Source organism: Pleurodeles waltl, chromosome 1_2 (genome assembly GCF_031143425.1).
Source record: "Pleurodeles waltl isolate 20211129_DDA chromosome 1_2, aPleWal1.hap1.20221129, whole genome shotgun sequence".
Lineage (NCBI taxonomy): Eukaryota > Metazoa > Chordata > Amphibia > Caudata > Salamandridae > Pleurodeles > Pleurodeles waltl.
The window spans coordinates 1301341167-1301364953 of NC_090437.1; the positions used below are offsets into that span (position 1 = coordinate 1301341167).

Below are 23787 nucleotides of genomic sequence, written 5' to 3' on the forward strand. Positions count from 1 at the left end.
GGTTCAGAGTGCTGCTGGAAGAAACGTGCAATCTAAATGTTTATTGTGTACATTCAGTCGCATAACATTACTATAATCATCTCAAAACACACCAGGTTTTTCATTGCAACAGAAGTGGCCGGCTTCAGCGGGCACGGGTGGTTCTTTTTACGAATTTAATTTGGATTAGTTCAAGTTGCAAGGTAGTGTTTGTCAGAAACTGAAGTTCCATGCACTATACGAGCCCTGCCAAAGCCAACAGGTCTTGCCTGAGACAGTGCAGCAAAGCAAACTGGTCTCGGCCATGGCACTGTAACGCAGAGCTCTTGCCTCTGCCAGTGCTTCGTTGCTTTTACTATAATTTATGACAAAAACCATTCAAAGATGTCTGCCTGTGCACACACATGCATACACCCCTATGGTCAGACATTTTGGATTTTGAAAAATATAAATTATAGCGAAAACCATTGTAAGATGTCCATTGTACATGCCAATGCGTACTCCTGGTTGCCAGTGCTTAATTTGTAAAAACGTAAACACCAGGGCACTTGTTAGGAGGCAACTGCAGCTTGCACCACCCATTGCCCCGGCCAGCAGTACCAACACATCTACTAACCATGAGCCTCCTTCAAATGTGACAATTCAGACTATTCCAGGCTTTAAGAATGGCTTGGGAGGCAGGAATTAGTCATTTCAAGGTAGATTGAAATGACAACTGTTATTGTGCTTGTCTCTAAATTAGACAAACAGTGCCACCATGTGGCAGACTAGCGCAGGTGTTTACAATTAAGTGCCGTTGCCGAACACCGGAAACCACTGGCTCAAATTAAGCACTGCCATTTGCAATATTTTTTTCTTTACTACTCTCCTAGCCATTGGCTCGAGACACTGTCAATCAAATTTTAGATCAGCTAACAGGCAATGTGCTCTCTCACCTCCTTCTGTCAGCGTTTATGTGTTCTTCCAATTCATTTGGAGTCCTCTACTGTGCATGAGGGACTATTTTCTTTATCTCTATAAACATTTTTTAACCTTCCCGGCGGTCAATGGTTCTTTAGCTTCTCCTCTTTTCTCCCTCGGTATTTCTTAGTTTGCTACCCTGTGCCCATCTTCTCCAGCGTTCTGGCCACAGTCTGGTAATGCTGTAGCTGGCATCCATCTTTGAATGGTAACAAAGGAAGACATGAAAGCCAGTGTTTTGAAGTGGGCTAACCTGAAGTGTAGTAGAATTTGACATTAACAGTTTAGATCAGTGGTTCCCAACCTGTGGTCCAGTGACCCCTAGGGGTCCGCGAAGCCTCCTCAGGGGGTCCACGACTGCTTAGAAAATTAAATAAGGTTAACAGAGTAGATCCCCAGCTTTCAGTACTGACTCAGTGGGGACCCGGGATTCCAATAATGAATCAGTGGGGGTCCTGGGGATCCAGTAAGGATAACGTGGGGGTCGACAGAAGTCAAAAGTTTGGGAACCACTGGTCTAGATGGAAGAGGTCATCGATGACATACAGCTAAAGCTTTATGTAGGCGGGACCTCAAAACTGTATTGATGCTTTTTCTAACCTGTTTCCTCTATAGTTCAGTATTTTTAAAGGAAATGTAGGTTGAGTTTGAAGAAAAGAGCCATACCGTCCACAAATCTATAAAGCAACAGGCTGAAGAAATTATTAAGCATTTGCCCGTTTTAGATTTTTTAATGTAGCCTTTGTTAAAAAACATATGCTAGGAGTCTTACTTCATTTTATTGTCAGAGACTGGTAGAACACAACAGAGGGACTGAGTTTCAAATACTACCCACAGTTTGCTTTGACCCATGTTTAAACTTTGAGCAGTCACAGGAAAGAATTTACTAACATTAAGCACTTTACTAGTTGCACAAAATCACTCTCTGTGTATCCCCAATTCCTAGCATCACTAAGGGATGTAATACTTTCTCTTCTAACTAAATGATATGCCTGCCATGTCTGCTTGATGCGTGTTCTTCTCCGGGGATTGGAGCCCGAGCTCTGCACAGTCCAACCCTGAAGTAACAGCTTCTATTTCCCCCTCTTTTCCATTTATAGTGCCCTGTTACTGCCATGATCTTCTGCTGTCATCTGGCGGAGGCGGGGATTGGCAGCAGGGATGGACAGCCATTGCTGGTTTCTGCTCTTGGCTAGATGCATGAACTTCCAGACTTAAGCAAGAGTGAACCCAGTCATCCGGTGTAGCTTGTGACCGAGGACTAAGCGTTTGCGTCTATCTTGCCCACCAGCTGACTCCAACCAAACTAAAGTTTTCAATTAAGTCCACCTGTTCAGGGCATTTTGCCAGTAGTTTCACTGCATGGAGCCCTCATGTGCTCTGATATCTACTGAGTAGGCCCCAAACCACAAATGCTCTGTGTAAAGTAGTTTTCCTTCTCAGTGCAACCCCTATAAAAATAAGGGCGGCTTTACACTGTGGCAGATTGCTGCATTCAGACTGGGCTGCCAAATGACCCATTATAAGTTCACTGGAGCAGGTTTGGAACACATCAGACCAGTTACATCTATGTAGACGATTGTCAGAGCTAATGGTCCTCTGGAGCAGAAGGTTACCAAAAATACACACCTTTGGGCAGCACTAACTCTGTTTCTGCTGTCACCGAGAGTTGCAAATGGTAGGAAAAGAGTTGGGGTGGATTGATTACTTGGTGAGCTCATAGAGTTCATGGTTACCCTGAGTTTTCTGGTGCTTGAGTCAGGATATAAAGAGCAGCAGAACGTATGAGAGACAATGTTGGTATTGAAATCTCTTTGCAAATTAGATGGTTATGAGTTTAATAGCTTCTTAGAGGGAGGTTGTCCCAAAATCTTGTTATGTTGATGAGTTTGTTGCACCTCCTTATTATAGTGTGTGCAGAAGGAGGTGAGCGTAATTGAATTGAATTATGTGATTATTGCTATTTTTAGGACCTTTTGTCATTTATTTTCATATTTAGTCCTTTTTATTTACTGATTTGTTCAGTTTGAATTTGTACTACCATCTATTGGTCCTTATGGTATAGCACAATGTTATTTCCATCATTTGTTTTCTCTAAGGAGAGGAGATGTGTGGTGACTTGAACTGTTGCTATGCATTCTCTCCTTAGTTACCAGTTCCTTGCTGCTCAGCCAGTGTGCGTGTGAGGTCACGGAATGTTGATGAGCGCCTGGTTGGTGTGATTGGTCAGTTGGGGAGAGTGGGCTGAGCAGCCAGGATGCTGCTCCTCGGCGGGCCTTACCTGTAACTAAGCTGAATAAACCTACATCATATAGCCTACAAAGGATCCATCATTAATTACAACATTTCCTTTGTTGACAACCGAGAGCATAGCAGAGATTAGAGTTTTAAGCTTTTCAAAGATAAAGGGAGGTCCGCGCATTGACATTCTGGTATACCAGATAGAGGGTCTCAAATGTGGCTCTCTTGCAGAGCAGTTTAACCAGCTGACAGGATAGGTGGTCTGATTTACACACGAAGAGCTGACATCCAGCCGCTGCACCTAGATTACCTCCAGCCTATAGAGTGACTATTTAGTGAAGTCTAAATGTAAACTATTCCCATAATCTGGTCCAGGTAATTTAAGCCCTTGTATCACTAGATGATGGGCAGCAAAATCTAAGCATGACAAGCATTTTCTCAAGGTTTTAATATGTATAAAACAGTTAGAAGTAATTTAGTTTATATGAGGGGGAAAAGGCAAAGCAGAATCACACAACATGAGACCCAGATTCCAACCTGAATCAACAGCTGTAGGAAGTAAGCCACAGTAGTCGGGCCACCGGGCTGAAATCTGGACTCAATAGGGGGCACCAAATACCAGAATGTTGGTTTTGTCTGAAATGAGTCTGAGAGCATTGGCTGCCATCCATCCTTCAACAGGACTGAAACATAGAAATGTTGATGGCATTGGGACCACTCAGTCTGAGAAGCACTTGTGTCTCCTCAGCATAAACGTAAATTAAAAGTCTACTTGCAGAGAAGAAGTCTAAAACCTTATTCTTGCCAGTCTTATAGTTCAAGTACCTTTTCATTCAAGAGTCAGGACCCCCCAGATCACTTGGGACACCTCTTTATTTTGTAATTCCACATACGCTCCAAGGGAAAGGTGCATGTAAGATGTAAGTTGGTCAGTAGAACACCCCGCCGGGAGCAAGGATGTCTCCGCTCAGCCTCCAGACCCACACGGATACACACAGCCAACATTCCACACTTAACATTCCGTTCATGCATCATCACACTACAGGCTGAGCAGTGACATAGAGATAGGACATAGATGTAACACATCCCCTTTACTTATAAGAACAACAGAGATGCAGATGTTTCAGTGCATATAATGAAAAATACAATCCCACTCAGAGCTGAAGGGAAGACTCTCAGGGGGCGAAGCTTTTTGAACAGCTCTCTGTGGCTCACTGTGTTAAAAGCTGCAAAATTAGCCAGTAAAATTAGTCTAGCTATCACCATCCTTTTCCAATTTGCTGTCATTTGAGACCGCAACAGGGGCTATTTCTGCGTCGTGAGTCAGCTTGAAGCCTAATTGAGGCAAGAGCATTGGAACTGTTTTCTAGTATCCTAAATAGCGGAGGAAGTAGATAAATAGTTGACCTGCTTTAGTAAAGACTGTTCACTGGCTCAAATATTATGGGGATACTGAATAGTTCTAGATAAGTTGAGGTTTAACCTAATTTATTTTCCCCACCTTGAAGTTCTATGTAGGAGAGGAGACAGTAGAATACAGATCTACGTATACTAATCACATCTTCAAACCTAGCCATGTATATCCTGAATTCAAACCAGGTTCCCTTCAACCCAACTCATAATGTTTCACACACCCAATACACCTGTGTACGTGCAATAGAGTGCTCTGATGTGGCTGTATGGTGACATTGTAATAACACCCTAATGAACATCAGAGTAGATGACCACTGGTGGCCTGATATTTTCTTGTGATGCTATGTTCTGCAGCATAAAGTTGAAGATTGGGAGTCTGAAGGCTGGGAGTACGCGTCGCTCTTCGGATGGAAATTTCACCTCAAGTATCGTAAGACGGACAGTTTCCGCCGCCGGCGCTGGAGGCGGCGCATGGAACCCCTGGAGCGGACTGGAGCGGCTGCAGTTTTTGCCTTAGAAGGTGCACTGGTAAGGACTGGATTCCCCAAACAAAGTACAAACATGCAGGACTGTTTGCTATTAATGCAAATCTTTACACAGTTACTAGATTTATTCTTCAAAGATGCTCTATTGCATTGAGCGGCTCGTACAATTTCACATGATTTGTTATTTTGTATGTCGGTAATGCATCTAGTGATTTACTCCCACAACTAGTAACAGGTTGGACATGCCTTGTTTAGTGTCATTTGTGATATACTGCTCCCAGCAATTATCAGGACTTCTCACATCCATTCAAATGTTGAGAGTAGTTTATATGATCTAATGTTTCACAATGCAGTTCATGTCTGACAGTGTCAGACTGCTATGAAGCCTCTCTCAGAAGACACAGCTCATTCAAAGGCTTTGCAGCAGACAGATGAACCTCTGGGGAGAGAAAGAGGGAGGGACCTGGCAGGCCGGACTTGGAGTTGGTCAATAACTCTATTGCCTCCTTATGCCCCCTTCTCAGTGACTCGCAGCACACATGTCAAATAAAGGCGAAGCAACATCTAAATGATTGTAAGTGGAATGTACTATTAGGTCACATATTTAGAAAAACTCTATATGCACCACATTGTTAGTGTTACCAAAGTGAACCAGTGTTCAGGTTTGTAATGTGGACCTGTCAAGAACCAAAGCAAACTTTGCCTTTCAGTAGGGTGGGTCTCTGGGGTGATGGGCAGTTTTAGCCACTTTGTCTTCATTTATTTAGGGATGTGTGGGTTCCAGAGGCTGTAAGCAGTCATTTGGATGTGTGGTTTGGTGTACTAGTGTTGTGGTTTTGTCAATTTGGTCACTTGTTTCACCAGCTTGTTGGCTGCAGGTTCTTCGCATGTGGGGCCTTTTGCACAAATGGAGTTATTTAAGTTTGATTTAGGCGATGCACAGTATCTTCACATCTATGGGTGCACCTGTCTCTGGATGCAGTAGTCTCTATCTGTCTGTATCTCTACTGAGTTGTCTTAATGGACCTATCCGCATAGACATCCTCTCTGATTACTGTCTTTCTGATGTTTAGTGCACACTTTCCAGATGAGGAGGATTGGCTATTGGAGCATGCCAAAGAGTTATGTAACAGGTTTAATCAAATGACCTAATCTTGCCACAGAGCAAGGAGCACTGTACACCAAAAAAAGGATATAACAAAAATATTAATTTAATGTGAATGTGACAATTTTAGAACGAAACAAATGAGTGGCCCAATTTTTCTAGTTAAACGAATAGGATGGGAGATACTGTATTTCATAAGTAATCGATGTTACAGTTACAAAATGTAATCGTCCACTCGGTTGCACAAAGATCTCATCAGCAAGCACTTAACACACTTTGCTGTCTTAATCTATAGTACTGTACCGAATGAATGTTACATCCTATATATTACGTGGTGTATGTTACCTTAGATATGGTAGGTTGATGTTACTTTGGATGGTATAAATATGACCCTATAAAGATTACCTCCCTCTTCATATGGCATTGAGTGCAGAAGCTTTTCAAAGAATATCCCTTAGAGCCCCGAGAAAGAGTTTACTTCAAATAAATGCAGCCACCAGTAGAATAATCGACTGCACTTAACTAAACCTAAGAAAAGCATTGCTGTCACCTCAGAACACTGTGAAGGAAACAAGGTTCATCTCAATGTAGAATGGTTTAGTAGGTGACACAACTTTTGGAACCATGGGAAAAAAATCATGTGAAAATCAAGTTGGTTTCAGTCATAGGGAGAAGCATTCAGAGGCAGCACTGTGCTAGTAGACAAAAATTCAACTATGTCGTTGCAATCGGCTCTACGGCTTTGATTTAATTCATGTTTGTCATGTGATAGGCTGTTGTAGAGAGCCTCTTAACAATCTTTATAACTGTTGTCCTCAAATCTTTCTCAACACCCTCTACTCAAGAATGGGCTTCTATGAAATTGTCCTTGAGTGGTTCATGCCCTGCCTGAACAATAGATCCCAGCTCATCCAGATGAGCACGTCCAGGTATCATCTGATCAACCGGACTTGCAGGATCCCTCAAGGCTCTATCATAGATCCAGTAATCTTCCAATTGTACATGGACACCTTCTGGATCCATAATGTGACAACAACTCCCATCTCACATCAGGATATGACAATTAATTGGTGAAATAATGAATTGGGGCATCTAAGATAGTTGAAGCTCAGTCTCATGAAGCCAAAGTTTGTGCTTATCACCAGCAATAATGACCAAGAATCCGTGCAGAGTAAGGTTTCAGCAGTGAACCTTGATGGGTCCTCGCCTCACGTTCAACCCTTTGAAGAGTGCTGTTCAGCCACAGCCTTACTGATCAAGGCCTCAGGAAATTTGACAGAATATCACCAACCCTCAGACATCCTCACTGGGTCCCTCTATTAGCCCACATCACTTTCAGAGTTAGTTGAATCAGCAATGAAGTGGTAGACTCAAGCACATCACCATATCTGGAAAGCAAGATAAAGACCTCTGATGGACTACGTAACACCCCAGCAACCTCATCAGACTCGAAACAAAAAAATACAGCAAGAAAAATGCAAAAAAGCAGCACATTCTAGGGTAAGAGGCTTGGCACGTATAAATCTTTGCATTTTGGTCTGGCAGAGGTGATGCATGGTCAAGAACTACCACTTCGCAGCATTTCCCCTTAGAAATTGCACAGAGTCACAAGTTTATCAATTATAAGGAAAACTGCTAGAGAAGAAAATAAAGATAATTTAAAATCTGTGCCTATCTCAGACAGCAAGAAGAGTGATAAGAAGGGTGCGCCTTTCAAGGGCTCAGAAGGGAATGCTGAAGATGTAGCTAAAGGGGCAGCCCTGAGAAGAAACCCGGAAATTGATGGCTCCAGCATCCTCTTCCTTTGAGATGTGAGCAGATGCCAGTCATGGAGTATGCGTAAGACGTCTGATTAATCCTCTCTTTGAACAGGATAATGGGGTAACACGCAAGGCCAAATATTGGGCCGTGTGTGTAGAGACAGGTCTCAGATCTTTCCTTCTCAGGCAAAAACCAAACCATCAATAATAGACTGGAGTGCACAATTAAGAAAAAGTTAGGGGAGGTGAGAGGTTAAGTTGTTATTGAGTGACAGAGTGGGCCCACAAGCAAAAGTATTCCAGCAGCCAAACTCCAGAGTGTAACTACACGAGAGCACAAACTCGCAACACGAGTAGGCAACGGTGTGGGGAGGACAATTCAATGCACCTCATTGCCATCACCCTCCACAGCAGGGACTGATTCAACCATGTTGAGACCCCGAGGATTCTTAAAGATGGATTTTGTTGTGACATCACAAACTCCACGGTCCTTGATCCTGATGAACAGAAAGAGACACAAAGGGTTCGCTCCCTGATGCGTAAGAAACTACACATTGGACACCACTGACTGTATCATCATTGATCGTGGAATAAATTACCATCTAGCCTAAGGTTTGGCATTGAATTAGCTAAGAAGGCACTCAGGTATCTACTCTTTGCATCCCAATCTCCTTCCCGATCAATGGGATGCATGCTTCTTGTGGAAAATCTGAGCATAAGGCTGAGACTAATCAATAATTCCCCAAATTTGTGTTTGGCCTAGCCTTATTTTTCATATTTATTTTTTTCCCACCAAATTTGAAATATCTGTTCTATCTTTTCTCACTAATCCCCAGCTAGATTGCATTGTAATGTCATTCCTTATGGGATCTGACACAACTCTAACTGCTTGCTTCAAATACTGAACGTCTGTAATCAAAATAGTCTCAGTTGTGAATATTCAACATAATTCCTAGAATAACATGTAAATCTGCATCTTGATTGGCGCAGATTTGCGACCCTCGGGCATTTAAAAACCTTCACCTGGAAAACTGTAGCCACCTCAGCATTCCCAGCGTCCTGCAAAACCTTTCTGAATTCCTGTTTTGGCGGGAAAGTATACTCATATTTTCGCATGCAAAAAAAAATGCAGAGCTGTAAAAATACTTGCTAACTTTTTAGTTTTTTTTTGTTTTTGTGCCACAAATCTTGCAATATTCTTTGTAAATCAAGTGGGATAGAAAATAGGGGATGAGGGGGAGGAAACTTGCACAATAAGTAGAGTGTCCTTTGGAGATTTTTTCGCCTATTAATGCTGTAAAAATATCCACAGATTGACTTGACTTTGATTGACTTTTTCCTTTGAACATAAATGGTACATTCTAAACAAAATCATACTTTTCAATAGTCCGATTTGCAAATGTACGAATTATGCCCAATTCTTCTCATAGAATTAGGATTTTTCAAGTTCCTAGTTTTCAGGAGATGCAAATCATGGGCATTCTACTGAGGGGCGCCATGTTTTTTTTGTACATTTCCACTGCATAGCGCGTAATTATGATGCAGAAAAAAGGACTCAAATATAGAGGGGAATACTTGGTTTTTGAGCATACAGTGCTATAAAATTTGGGTGAACCATTTGACTAAAAACAAGCTTGCTAATTAACAAAACATTTATTTTTTTATTCTTTTTAGGTGCACAATGGGTTGAATTTGGAGTCACAAACTTCCAATGCTGATTCATAGATTTAGGTTTCCACGTATTTTTGACCACAAATTCCACTTATCACCGGGAATGATCCACAAGTGTAGTACAATTTCCAAATGTTATAAGTTCAGTGTTTGAGTTGAAAGATGGGTGTTTATGAGGAGGTGTATGTGTCAAGTTAGAACGTAACCAACATGCACCAAGCTGTAGCTTTATCGGTAGTCACAAATCTACCAAATACTTATTGGACCCAATTTGCAACTCTACCCATTCTTCCAAAACAGACAGGCATAAATGTGCATAGTTGGTGTAAAAGGCACCTACAACAATCAATGAAGGAGAGCTAGTTACCAAAGTTCAAACCATCTTGAGATGCCTCTCACTTACATGAGTAAGGAACCCTTTAGGTTGATAAAAGAACCCCCACCCACTAACATCAGTTAACGGCATGCTTCACCATAGGGTTCCTACCTGAGATGCCCACCGCATCTGGGTGTGCTCCGCCGCCTGGATAACAGTGGAATGGGTTTTGGTTTTACAGTGAACCTTGGGTAAGGGTCTAGGTCCTATGAGGTGATAGCTCATCACTGTCTCACATCACACCCACCAATCATTTTAAGCTTACTCAAAGTTCCTATTATTAAAATTGCCTTGAATTGTGGGCAACCTTGAGGTAATTTTAATTCACTGATCCCTGCAAAACCTGCTCTGCTGTAATTGAGGTGTCGTATCACCCCCAGATGTGCTAGGCGCCTCGGTTGGGAACCCATTAACTGATGTTAGTGGTTGAGGGTTCTTTTAAAAACTGAAAAGGTTTCCCTACTCACGTAAGTGAGGGGCATCTGATGATTTTGAACTTTAGTAACTAGCTTGCTTTCATTGATTGTTGTATTTGATAAGGGGCGTCTTACCACTCTCTCCTTTTGTTACCCTTTGTGATCAGCACCTACACATCCAAATATTAAATATGGTCAGAGGGGAAGGGATAGTGTAGGAAAAGTGTACTGTTGATTTGTAAATTATAAAATTTAATCGTGAACCAAAGGTTTTTTATCAGCGGAAAACCTTCAGGTTTAGGAATGTGCACATAAACCTGTGATTGTCGTAGATTTCAGTACATACACATACAGATAATTTCCAAAATTGTATACGTTTACAAAAACGTGCAGTTACTCATTTGTTCATTTATCGCCCATTATTAAAGAAAAGACATATTCATCTTTTGGTAAGCACGGACCTAGTCTCAGTGGGTAACTACTGAGAAGTTTGGAAAGGTGGATTCTATTCAGCTTTACAGAAGCTGGAAGAAGGAATGAGGGAAGTGAAAAGGGGAAATCCACCGCCCTATCCATTTCAAAACACAGCAAAAAGCTTTCTGCCGAAATGAAACACCTGTAAAATGCCAGCTTCATATTTTGCTAAAGCCCGGTATTCCTCATGGGTAATTTCCTACCTGTAATTGTACATCCATATTCATGTTTGGATCTGGTGTAAATTGAAGTTAAGAGCGGTTTTTATGAAGGATTAGGCTTTCTTATAATGAATTGGTGTGGGCTGCCGTCGAAGTAAATGTTTGGGGTTCCGCCTAATGAAATGTTGGCTGAGGTTTCTCTTTGCTCAGCATGATCTGCAGTGTGGAGAGATTGAAAGAGCTCTGTAGCACAATTTATTCAGTCTGTTTTCAACTAGCGGTAAAGTCCTCTACTGCATTTCTACAGAAGTCGTTAATGCCAGCGACCCTTCCTGATTCAGTATTCATTATGTGGAATTAGTCAAATTGGATTGTGCGGTAGTTTGCTGCCAGGGGAAGGAACAGTCTAACCAGATGACTCAGCATCCGCCTTTTCACTTGTCTTGAGTGCTGCCAAGTTCTGAAGACGCCAGTGCCTCGTTGGGGATAGTTTCATAAAATGACATCCCTTCAGGGAAGAGCCAGTACTGACAAGCCACTGTAGCATCGTCCAAGCGAGGGCCATCTTTCTAGAGTCAGAAGTCAAAACTGAGAATCCACAGTGTCTAAGCGAGACATCTGTCTAGGATTTAAATCCATCCCTCCAGGCTCAGACAATGGACCACTTTCGTTTGCCAAGCTTCTAGCCGGGGAGATTGGCAGCCCTCCAGTGTCTAGTAATATTCCTTTTGTAATATGTTGTGCAGCCACAAAAGTGCCATTTTATATCTGGCGAAGTCCAGATTGGCGCTTACGTGCAAAATGGCCATGTTAGGGTCTTCAGGCAATCTCCACCCCAACAACTCACACAGGGTGGCAAGGATCCCTTATCGAAAGAGTCTAATTACACTGAAGTTCCATACTGGGTGGTTGAAGTTGATAGTATGAGTCTTAAATCTTAGGCAAAGTGGGGAGGTGATGAGGTCAAATCGCCATAATATGTCTCTAACAAGTTAAATGCAATCATGACATTTTAATAGAATATCTCTGAATTAAGAGGCAGTGGCCTATTTTCGGGGGGGGCGTCCCACACTTCCTGTCGGTCCTCATCAGAAAGTGTTCCCCAGTCTCCCTTCCAGGCATGACGTAGCTGGTCAAAGGTATCTGGGGTGTTTATAACTAAAGAGTGGTATTCTTGCGATATTTTGTGCTCCTTCAATCCCCCCATCAATAACTTGACCTCCAGTGGGTTGAAGAGCAGCTGTGTATGGAGTGAGCGCAAAGCAGAGTTGGAGATAATGGAAGAACTGACTTTTGTGGAGTTCATAGTCTTCCTGCAAGTCTGCGAAGGATCGTATCAATGTGCCAGCCAATATGTCTTCCAGCCGTAAAATACCAATAGCATCTTGCCTCCTTTCAGACCTGCAGTTCACAGACCTGACTAAGCCTCCTTCTCGACTATAGTGGAGTCTGTTCAGTTTTCGTTTCCAACTACAATCCTTGGTTGTTTGGTTCCTTTACATGATCTCCGTGTGTGACTTGCCACCACTTATTGAGATTGTCAGATGAGCCGATCTGTATTAACAATTAATGTCCGCTGTCGGTACCCTCCATCGTATGGGAACTTAAAACATATGGTCAGAGCTATTCTGGCAAAACCTTCATTCCATTGGAAGTCCCTCAGCATAGAGTTAATCCTTGTTAAAAAAATAGTATGGAGTCTCTTGTAGAGAAAGTTCTTTAACTGATACAACAAGTGTGGCATTGCTACCATTGTGCTAATAGGCATAATGGCAAATAAGCCCAAACCGTGGTATCAATCACTAACTTGTCAATTTCTGGACCAAAGTTTTTACCCTAGGTTGTCATTTCCCCTAGGTACCTAAAGCTATCTTTTGGAGCCAACTAAGATCCTGTAGCCTAATGCCAGCCTGATGTATGCCGCCTTCACCCTGTTGATTTCGAGTCCCATTAACTCTCCAAATATGCAAATGATCTAGAGGACCCTTGGGCCAGACCGCTCAGGCTCCCGTAAAAACAGCAGGACTTCATCATATAAGGTCACTCTCTCCATGAACCCCAGAGCCCAATCAAAACCCCTTAATTGACCAGCAACCCTTTTCCATTGCGCCAACAGCTCTGTCGCTATAGTGAAGAGTAAAGGGCACAAAGGGCAGGCCTGACTGCTGCCCCATTTCACTGGGAGTGGGTCAGATCCCTTGCAACCGACCCTCACTCCTGGCCACGGGTCTTTTTATAACAGTTAATCAAATCTAATGAATTTGGGACCAATATTGATTTTCTGCGATAAAGTAAACAAATAATCCCACCCAACTGAGTTGAAGGCTTTCTCAAAGGCAACCGTGAGTAATGCCAGAGGATGATCTAAGATGTCTGTGAGGGTTAAGGTGCGGTGGAGATGCCTTATGTTGTGTGTAGTGCCCCTTCCTGGCATAATCCTGATTCTTCCAACTGGACTAGTGACAATCATAACTTCAATAATCGATTCGTTAGGGCTTTGGTCAGAGTCCTTGTGAATCATAACTATCTCAATCCGCCGCAAGTCTAATGGGAGTTCCTCACAATCTAGTGGTTTCATCTCTGCACCCACAAGTGGGTCAATCAGCTTTGATGAGTTGCATTCCAAAAATGTGTCTGGGAACCTGTTGGGGTCCAGGGTCCAGCCATTCTGTAATCAACCCGAAGCCCCTGCAAATTCCTTACTGGTAATGTTGCCCTAGAGGAGTATTCTCTCCTCATCCAAGAGGCGCCTCACTGGGGGATAATCCATGAAACAGACCAATGTGTCAGGAGCTAAGGGAGTTGTCTGAGAATACAGTGTAGAGTAACATGTAGGACAGACCGGGCTATTTCACTGTCATCCATGATTGTAGAGCCCTGGTGGTCGACAGTCTGCACACAAGGATCTCATTTACTTACATTTCGGTACAACCAATGCAGTGCAGTTATGGCCTTGTTACCCCATTGGTGGGGCTGTCTGCGCAGAGCCACACGGGAAATCCTTTTGAAAAGCAACTGAGAAAACATTTTATGATCTCTTTCTACTATAGGAGATTATCCAGAGTCAGAACAGAGAAAACCCTTTAAGATTCTTTCTAACTGGAACCTGCATCTAGAGTTGGAGCTGAGACCGTACTATAGGTCCGATCATGCTGAGTGTAGGAAAGTACCATCTTGCCTGGCATGTTACCCCCATTTTTCACTGTATATATGTTGTTTTAGTTGTATGTGTCACTGGGACCCTGTCACCCAGGGCCCCAGTGCTCATAAGTGTGCCTGAATGTGTTACCTGTGTAGTGACTAACTGTCTCACTGAGGCTCTGCTAATCAGAACCTCAGTGGTTATGCTCTCTCATTTCTTTCAAATTGTCACTAACAGGCTAGTTACCAATTTTACCAATTTACATTGGCTTACTGGAACACCCTTATAATTCCCTAGTATATGGTACTGAGGTACCCAAGGTATTGGGGTTCCAGGAGATCCCTATGGGCTGCAGCATTTCTTTTGCCACCCATAGGGAGCTCTGACAATTCTTACACAGGCCTGCCACTGCAGCCTGAGTGAAATAACGTCCACGTTATTTCACAGCCATTTTACACTGCACTTAAGTAACTTATAAGTCACCTATATGTCTAACCTTTACCTGGTAAAGGTTAGGTGCAAAGTTACTTAGTGTGAGGGCACCCTGGCACTAGCCAAGGTGCCCCCACATTGTTCAGAGCCAATTCCCTGAACTTTGTGAGTGCGGGGACACCATTACACGCGTGCACTACCTATAGGTCACTACCTATATGTAGCTTCACAATGGTAACTCCGAATATGGCCATGTAATATGTCTATGATCATGGAATTGCCCCCTCTATGCCATCCTGGCATAGTTGGCACAATCCCATGATCCCAGTGGCCTGTAGCACAGACCCTGGCACTGCCAAACTGCCTTTCCCGGGGTTTCACTGCAGCTGCTGCTGCTGCCAACCCCTCAGACAGGCATCTCCCCTCCTGGGGTCCAGCCAGGCCTAGCCCAGGATGGCAGAACAAAGGACTTCCTCTGAGAGAGGGTGTTACACCCTCTCCCTTTGGAAAATGGTGTGAAGGCAGGGGAGGAGTAGCCTCCCCCAGCCTCTGGAAATGCTTTCATGGGCACATTTGGTGCCCATTTCTGCATAAGCCAGTCTACACCGGTTCAGGGACCCCTTAGCCCTGCTCTGGCGCGAAACTGGACAAAGGAAAAGCGAGTGACCACTCCCCTGACCTGTACCTCCCCTGGGAGGTGCCCAGAGCTCCTCCAGTGTGCTCCAGACCTCTGCCATCTTGGAAACAGAGGTGCTGCTGGCACACTGGACTGCTCTGAGTGGCCAGTGTCACCAGGTGACGTCAGAGACTCCTTCTGATAGGCTCCTTCAGGTGTTGCTAGCCTATCCTCTCTCCTAGGTAGCCAAACCCTCTTTTCTGGCTATTTAGGGTCTCTGTCTCTGGGGAAATTTTAGATAACGAATGCAAGAGCTCATCCAAGTTCCTCTGCATCTCTCTCTTCACCTTCTGCCAAGGAATCGACTGCTGACCGCGCTGGAAGCCTGCAAAACTGCAACATAGTAGCAAAGACGACTACTGCAACTCTGTAACGCTGATCCTGCCGCCTTCTCGACTGTTTTCCTGGTGGTGCATGCTGTGGGGGTAGTCTGCCTCCTCTCTGCACTAGAAGCTCCAAATAAATCTCCCGTGGGTCGACGGAATCGTCCCCCTGCAACCGCAGGCACCAAAGAACTGCATCACCGGTACCTTGGGTCTCCTCTCAGCACGACGAGCGAGGTCCCTTGAATCCAGCAACTCTGTCCAAGTGACCCCCACAGTCCAGTGACTCTTCAGTCCAAGTTTGGTGGAGGTAAGTCCTTGCCTCCCCACGCCAGACTGCATTGTTGGAAACCGCGACTTTTGCAGCTACTCCGGCCTCCGTGCACTTCTGGCAGAAATCCTTTGTGCACAGTCCAGCCTGGGTCCACGGCACTCTAACCTGCATTGCACGACCTCCTAAGTTGTTCTCCGGCGACGTGGGACTCCTTTGTGCGACTTCGGGTGAGCACCGTTTCATGCATCCTCGTAGTGCCTGTTTCTGGCACTTCTCCGGGTGCTACCTGCTGCTGAGAGGGCTCCTTTTCTTGCTCGACGTCCCCTCTGTCTCCTGACGCAATTTGCGACATCCTGGTCCCTCCTGGGCCACAGCAGCGTCCAAAAACCCTTACCGCACGATTTGCAGCTAGCAAGGCTTGTTGGCGGTCTTTCGGCAGGAAAACACTTCTGCACGACTCTCCACGGCGTGAGGGATCCGTCCTCCAAAGGGGAAGTCTCTAGCCCTTGTCGTTCCTGCAGAAACCTAAGCTTCTACAGTCCAGTAGCAGCTTCTTTGCACCCACAGCTGGCATTTCCTGGGCATCTGCCCATCTCCGACTTGCTTGTGACTTTTGGACTTGGTCCCCTTGTTCCACAGGTACCCTCGACTGGAAATCCATCGTTGTTGCATTGCTGGTTTGTGTCTTTCCTGCAGAATTCCCCTATCACGACTTCTATGTCCTTTGGGGAACTTTAGTGCACTTTGCACTCACTTTTCGGGGTCTTGGGGTGGGCTATTTTTCTAACCCTTACTATTTTCTAATAGTCCCAGCGACCCTCTACGAGGTCACATAGGTTTGGGGTCCATTCATGGTTCGCATTCCACTTTTGGAGTATATGGTTTGTGTTGCCCCTATCCCTATGTGTCCCCATTGCATCCTATTGTAACTATACATTGTTTGCACTGTTTTCTAAGACTATACTGCATATTTTTGGTATTGTGTATATATATTTTGATGTATATTTCCTATCCTCTCACTGAGGGTACACTCTGAGATACTTTGGCATATTGTCATAAAAATAAAGTACCTTTATTTTTAGTATAACTGTGTATTGTGTTTTCTTATGATATTGTACATATGACACTAAGTGGTACTGTAGGAGCTTCACTCGTCTCCTAGTTCAGCCTAAGCTGCTCTGCTAAGCTACCATTATCTATCAGCCTATGCTGCTAGACACCCTATACACTAATAAGGGATAACTGGGCCTGGTGCAAGGTGCAAGTACCCCTAGGTACTCACTACAAGCCAGTCCAGCCTCCTACATTGGTTGTGCAGCGGTGGGATAAGTGCTTTGAGACTACTTACCACTCTTGTCATTGTACTTTTCATAAGAGAAAAATATACAAAAAAAGTTCAGTGTATATACACATAACCAAAAAGTTTTGCATTTCCTCTTTTAACTCTTTTCTAAGTGCTGAAAAGTACTTCTAACTTTCTAAAAAGTTCTTAAAAGTTTAAAAAGTTTTTTTTCTCTGTCTTTCTAAAAAGCTCTGACAAACTTTTTATCCTTTTTGTATCACTTTAACTCTTTCGAAAAATGTCTGGCACAGGCCAAAATGTTGATCTGTCCAAACTTGCATATGACCACCTTAGCTGGAAAGGAGCAAGGAGTCTCTGTGTAGAAAGAGGTTTGAGTGTAGGGAAGAATCCTTCCTTGGAATTGTTACTTAACATGCTTAGAGAACAAGATAAGGCTAAAAGTGCCCCATCTGTTGAAAAAGTAGCTAATGGTTCCCAATCTGATCCAGGGACTCCCCCAGGAAAAGATTCAGGAAAGAAACTTCCAAGCCTGCCCATTACTAGACAGTCTAGCATAGTTGATACTGATGTTGAGTCACACCATACAGATAGTGTTGTCTCACATCATAGCAAGAGCATTCATTCTCATCACAGTAGAAATGATGTTTCTGTTAGCCAAGCTGTTAGGGTGCCCTCTGTAAGGGACAGGTCTCCTTCTGTCCATTCTCATCATACTTCTGTTTCAATACATGTCCCTCCCACCCACCCTGATGACAGATTGTTAGAAAGGGAGCTCAATAGATTGAGAGTGGAACAAACCAGACTGAAGCTCAAGAAGCAACAGCTGGATTTGGATAGACAGACTTTAGAAGTAGAGAAGGAGAGACAGAAACTGGGTTTAGAAACCCATGGTGGCAGCAGCAGTATTCCCCATAGTCATCCTGCAAAAGAGCATGATTCCAGGAATCTGCACAAGATAGTTCCCCCTTATAAGGAGGGGGATGACATTAACAAGTGGTTTGCTGCACTTGAGAGGGCCTGTGCTGTACAGGATGTCCCTCAAAGGCAGTGGGCTTCTATCCTATGGCTATCATTTAGTGGAAAAGGTAGGGATAGGCTCCTTACTGTGAAAGAAAATGAAGCTAATGATTACAAAGTTCTTAAGAATGCACTCCTGGATGGGTATGGCTTAACCACTGAACAATACAGGATAAAGTTCAGAGAGACCAAAAAGGAGTCTTCACAAGACTGGGTTGATTTCATTGACCATTCAGTGAAGGCCTTGGAGGGGTGGTTACATGGCAGTAAAGTTACTGATTATGACAGCCTGTATAACTTGATCCTGAGAGAGCATATTCTTAATAATTGTGTGTCTGATTTGTTGCACCAGTACTTGGTGGACTCTGATCTGACCTCTCCCCAAGAATTGGGAAAGAAGGCAGACAAATGGGTCAGAACAATGGTGAACAGAAAAGTTCATACAGGGGGTGACAAAGATGGCAACAAGAAGAAGGATGGTAAGTCTTCTGACAAGGGTGGGGACAAATCTAAAAATGAGTCTTCATCAGGCCCACAAAAACACTCTGGTGGGGGTGGTGGGCCCAAATCCTCTTCTAATCAAAACAAGGAAAAGAAACCATGGTGCTATTTATGTAAAATAAAAGGCCATTGGACAACAGATCCCAGTTGTCCAAGGAAAAGCACCAAGCCTCCTACCACTACAACCCCTACTGCTACACCTAGTGTCCCTACTAATAGCAGTGGTGGTGGGAGCAAACCTACTAATAGCCAATCCAAGGGAGTAGCTGGGCTCACTATTGGTAACTTAGTTGGGGTTGGTCTTGTTAGGGAGACCACAGAGGCTATATTAGTCTCTGAGGGGGCTATTGATTTAGCCACCTTAGTTGCTTGTCCCCTTAATATGGATAAGTACAAGCAGCTACCCCTAATAAATGGTGTTGAGGTTCAGGCCTACAGGGACACTGGAGCCAGTGTGACTATGGTCATATAGAAACTGGTCCACCCTGAACAACACCTACTTGGTCACCAGTACCAAGTAACCGATGCTCACAACAACACACTTAGCCACCCCATGGCTGTTGTAAATCTCAACTGGGGGGGGGGTTACTGGTCCAAAGAAAGTTGTGGTAGCCACAGATTTACCTGTAGACTGTCTACTAGGAAATGATTTGGAGACATCAGCTTGGTCAGATGTGGAGTTGGAGGCCCATGCAGCAATGCTGGGCATCCCAGGGCATATTTTTGCTTTAACCAGGGCTCAGGCCAAAAAGCAAAAAGGACAGGGAAGCTTGGATCCTGGAACAATGGACCAAGAGCTCCCTAAAGCTAGGGCTAGTAGAAGTAAAGCACTTCCTACTATCCCTCCCTCTACAGTGGATTCTACTTCTGAGGAAGAAGAATTTCCACCCTGTGCAGAACCTACACCAGAGGAGCTGGAAGCAGACACTGCTGAGCTTTTGGGTGAAGGGGGGCCTGCCAGGGAGGAGCTGAGTGTGGCACAGCAAACCTGTCCCACACTAGAGGGTCTAAGACAGCAAGCTGTCAAACAGGCTAATGGGGATGTCAGTGACTCTCACAGAGTTTACTGGGAGGACAACCTCTTGTACACTGAAGCAAGGGATCCTAAACCTGGAACTGCCAGGAGGTTAGTGATTCCTCAGGAGTACAGAAAGTTCCTCCTAACTCTAGCCCACGACATTCCCCTAGCTGGACACCTGGGACAAATGAAAACTTGGGACAGACTTGTCCCCTTGTTTCACTGGCCTAGGATGTCTGAGGACACAAAGGAATTTTGTAAGTCCTGTGAAACCTGTCAAGCCAGTGGCAAGACAGGTGGCACTCCAAAGGCACCCCTTATTCCACTGCCTGTGGTTGGGGTTCCCTTTGAAAGGGTAGGGGTTGACATAGTTGGCCCCCTTGACCCTCCTACTGCTTCAGGCAATAGGTTTATCTTGGTGGTAGTGGACCATGCCACAAGATATCCTGAAGCAATTCCTTTAAGGACCACTACAGCACCTGCAGTGGCAAAGGCCCTCCTGGGAATATTTTCTAGGGTGGGCTTCCCAAAGGAAGTAGTATCAGACAGGGGAAGCAATTTCATGTCTGCATACTTAAAGGCCATGTGGAAGGAGTGTGGTGTGACTTACAAGTTCACTACACCCTATCATCCACAAACAAATGGACTGGTGGAGAGATTTAACAAAACTCTCAAAGGCATGATTATGGGTCTCCCTGAAAAACTCCGCAGGAGATGGGATATCCTGTTACCATGCCTCCTTTTTGCCTACAGGGAGGTACCCCAGAAAGGAGTGGGCTTCAGCCCCTTTGAACTCCTCTTTGGTCACCCTGTTAGGGGTCCACTAACACTTGTCAAGGAGGGTTGGGAACAACCTTTAAAAGCTCCAAAGCAAGATATTGTGGATTATGTACTTGGCCTCAGATCAAGGATGGCTGAGTATATGAAAAAGGCCAGCAAAAACCTTCAGGCCAGCCAAGAGCTCCAGAAGCAATGGCATGATCAGAAGGCTGTTTTGGTTCAGTACAAACCAGGGCAGAAAGTGTGGGTCTTGGAGCCTGTGGCCCCAAGATCACTCCTAGATAAATGGAGTAGACCCCACACAATTGTTGAAAAAAAGGGAGAAGTCACCTACTTAGTTGACTTAGGCACTGCCAGGAGTCCCCTTAGGGTACTCCATGTCAACCGCCTGAAACCCTACTATGACAGGGCTGATCTCACCCTGCTCATGGCAACGGATGAGGGACAGGAAGAAGACAGTGATCCTCCACCTGATCTCTTCTCTTCCACAGAACAAGATGCTCTTGTGGAAGGTGTAGTTTTGGCTGATTGTCTTACTGCTAAGCAGAAAGACCATTGCATTAATCTCCTGGGTCAGTTTTCTGAACTCTTCTCTACTGTGCCAGGTACCACTTCTTGGTGTGAGCACACTATAGATACTGGAGACAGTTTACCTGTCAAAAGTAAGATCTATAGGCAGCCTGACCATGTCAGGGACTGCATAAAGCAAGAGGTGCAGAAAATGCTAGAACTGGGAGTGGTTGAGCACTCTGAAAGTCCATGGGCTTCTCCTGTGGTACTTGTACCAAAACCCCATTCCAAAGATGGAAAGAAGGAAATGCGGTTTTGTGTAGACTACAGAGGTCTCAACCAGGTAACCAAAACTGATGCTCACCCTCTACCCAGGGCAGATGAGCTCATAGATACACTGGCATCTGCCAAGTATCTAAGCACTTTTGATTTGACTGCAGGGTATTGGCAGATCAAATTATCAGAAGATGCTAAACCTAAAACTGCATTTTCAACCATTGGAGGACATTACCAGTTCACTGTAATGCCTTTTGGATTGAAAAATGCACCTGCCACTTTTCAGAGGTTGGTGAACACAGTCCTGCAAGGGCTGGAAGCTTTCAGTGCAGCATATTTGGACGATATAGCTGTCTTTAGCTCCAGCTGGGATGATCACCTGGTCCACCTATGGAAAGTTTTAGAGGCCCTGCAAAAGGCAGGCCTCACTATCAAGGCTTCAAAGTGCCAGATAGGGCAGGGTAAGGTGGTTTATCTGGGACACCTTGTTGGTGGGGAACAGATTGCACCACTTCAGGGGAAAATCCAAACAATTATTGATTGGGTTCCCCCTACCACTCAGACTCAGGTGAGAGCCTTCCTAGGCCTCACTGGGTATTACAGGAGGTTCATTAAGAACTATGGCTCCATTGCAGCCCCTCTTAATGACCTCACATCCAAGAAAATGCCTAAAAAGGTATTATGGACAGCAAACTGTCAGAAAGCTTTTGAGGAGCTGAAGCAGGCCATGTGCTCTGCACCTGTCCTGAAAAGCCCTTGTTACTCTAAAAAATTCTATGTCCAAACTGATGCATCTGAATTAGGAGTAGGGGCAGTCCTATCACAACTTAATTCTGAGGGCCAGGATCAACCTGTTGCTTTTATTAGTAGGAGGTTGACCCCTAGAGAAAAGCGTTGGTCTGCCATAGAGAGGGAGGCCTTTGCTGTGGTCTGGGCTCTGAAGAAGTTGAGGCCATACCTGTTTGGCACTCACTTCATTGTTCCGACAGACCACAAACCTCTACTTTGGCTCAAACAAATGAAAGGTGAAAATCCAAAATTATTGAGGTGGTCCATATCCCTACAGGAAATGGACTATACAGTGGAACATAGACCTGGGAGTAGCCACTCCAATGCAGATGGACTCTCCAGATATTTCCACTTAGACAATGAAGACTCATCAGGTCATGGCTAGTCTTATTGTCCTTCGTTTGGGGGGGGGGGTTGTGTAGGAAAGTACCATCTTGCCTGGCATGTTACCGCCTTTTTTCACTGTATATATGTTGTTTTAGTTGTATGTGTCACTGGGACCCTGTCACCCAGGGCCCCAGTGCTCATAAGTGTACCTGAATGTGTTATCTGTGTAGTGACTAACTGTCTCACTGAGGCTCTGCTAATCAGAACCTCAGTGGTTATGCTCTCTCATTTCTTTCAAATTGTCACTAACAGGCTAGTGACCAATTTTACCAATTTACATTGGCTTACTGGAACACCCTTATAATTCCCTAGTATATGGTACTGAGGTACCCAAGGTATTGGGGTTCCAGGAGATCCCTATGGGCTGCAGCATTTCTTTTGCCACCCATAGGGAGCTCTGACAATTCTTACACAGGCCTGCCACTGCAGCCTGAGTGAAATAACGTCCACGTTATTTCACAGCCATTTTACACTGCACTTAAGTAACTTATAAGTCACCTATATGTCTAACCTTTACCTGGTAAAGGTTGGGTGCTAAGTTACTTAGGCCCTCATTCCGACTTTGACCGGCGGCGGTCGCCGCCGGCCTGTCGGGGGCCGCCAGAATACCGCTGCGTGGTCAAAAGACCGCCGCGGTAATTCTGACTTTCCCGCTGGGCTGGCGGGCGGCCGCCTTCAGGCCGCCCGCCAGCCCAGCGGGAAAGATGCTTCCACGATGAAGCCGGCTCGGAATCGAGCCGGCGGAGTGGAAGCTGTGCGACGGGTGCAGTGGCACCCGTCGCGTATTTCACTGTCTGCCAAGCAGACAGTGAAATACTTGTAGGGGCCCTCTTACGGGGGCCCCTGCAATGCCCATGCCAGTGGCATGGGCACTGCAGGGGCCCCCAGGGGCCCCGTGACCCCCCCTACCGCCATCCGGTTCCCGGCGGTCGGACCGCCGGGATCTGGATGGCGGTAGGGGGGGTCGGAATCCACTCGGCGGCGCAGCAAGCTGCGCCGCCTTGGAGGATTCAATGGGGCGGCGGTACACTGGCGGGAGACCGCCAGTGTTGCCGGTCCGACCGCGGCTTTACCGCCGCGGTCGGAATCCCCATTGGAGCACCGCCGGCCTGTCGGCATGGGTCAGGGTCAGAATGACCGCCTTAGTGTGTTGGCACCCTGGCACTAGCTGGTACTGGTACTGCCAAACTGCCTTTCCCGGGGTTTCACTGCAGCTGCTGCCAAGCCCTCAGACAGGCATCTGCCCTCCTGGGGTCCAGCCAGGCCTGGCCCAGGATGGCAGAACAAAGGACTTCCTCTGAGAGAGGGTGTTACACCC

General features: G+C 45.1%; 1 protein-coding gene across 10 annotated transcripts in view; it reads left to right on the forward strand.

The window, feature by feature from the left end:
• Positions 1 to 23787, forward strand: part of DYSF (dysferlin) — a 794684-nt gene that overhangs the window by 472921 nt on the left and 297976 nt on the right. For all 10 annotated transcript variants that reach the window (XM_069205583.1, XM_069205587.1, XM_069205579.1 and 7 more), the window contains one exon: positions 4948 to 5121. In XM_069205583.1, the coding sequence (XP_069061684.1) occupies positions 4948 to 5121 (174 nt within the window). The remainder of the gene's footprint in view (positions 1 to 4947; positions 5122 to 23787) is intronic.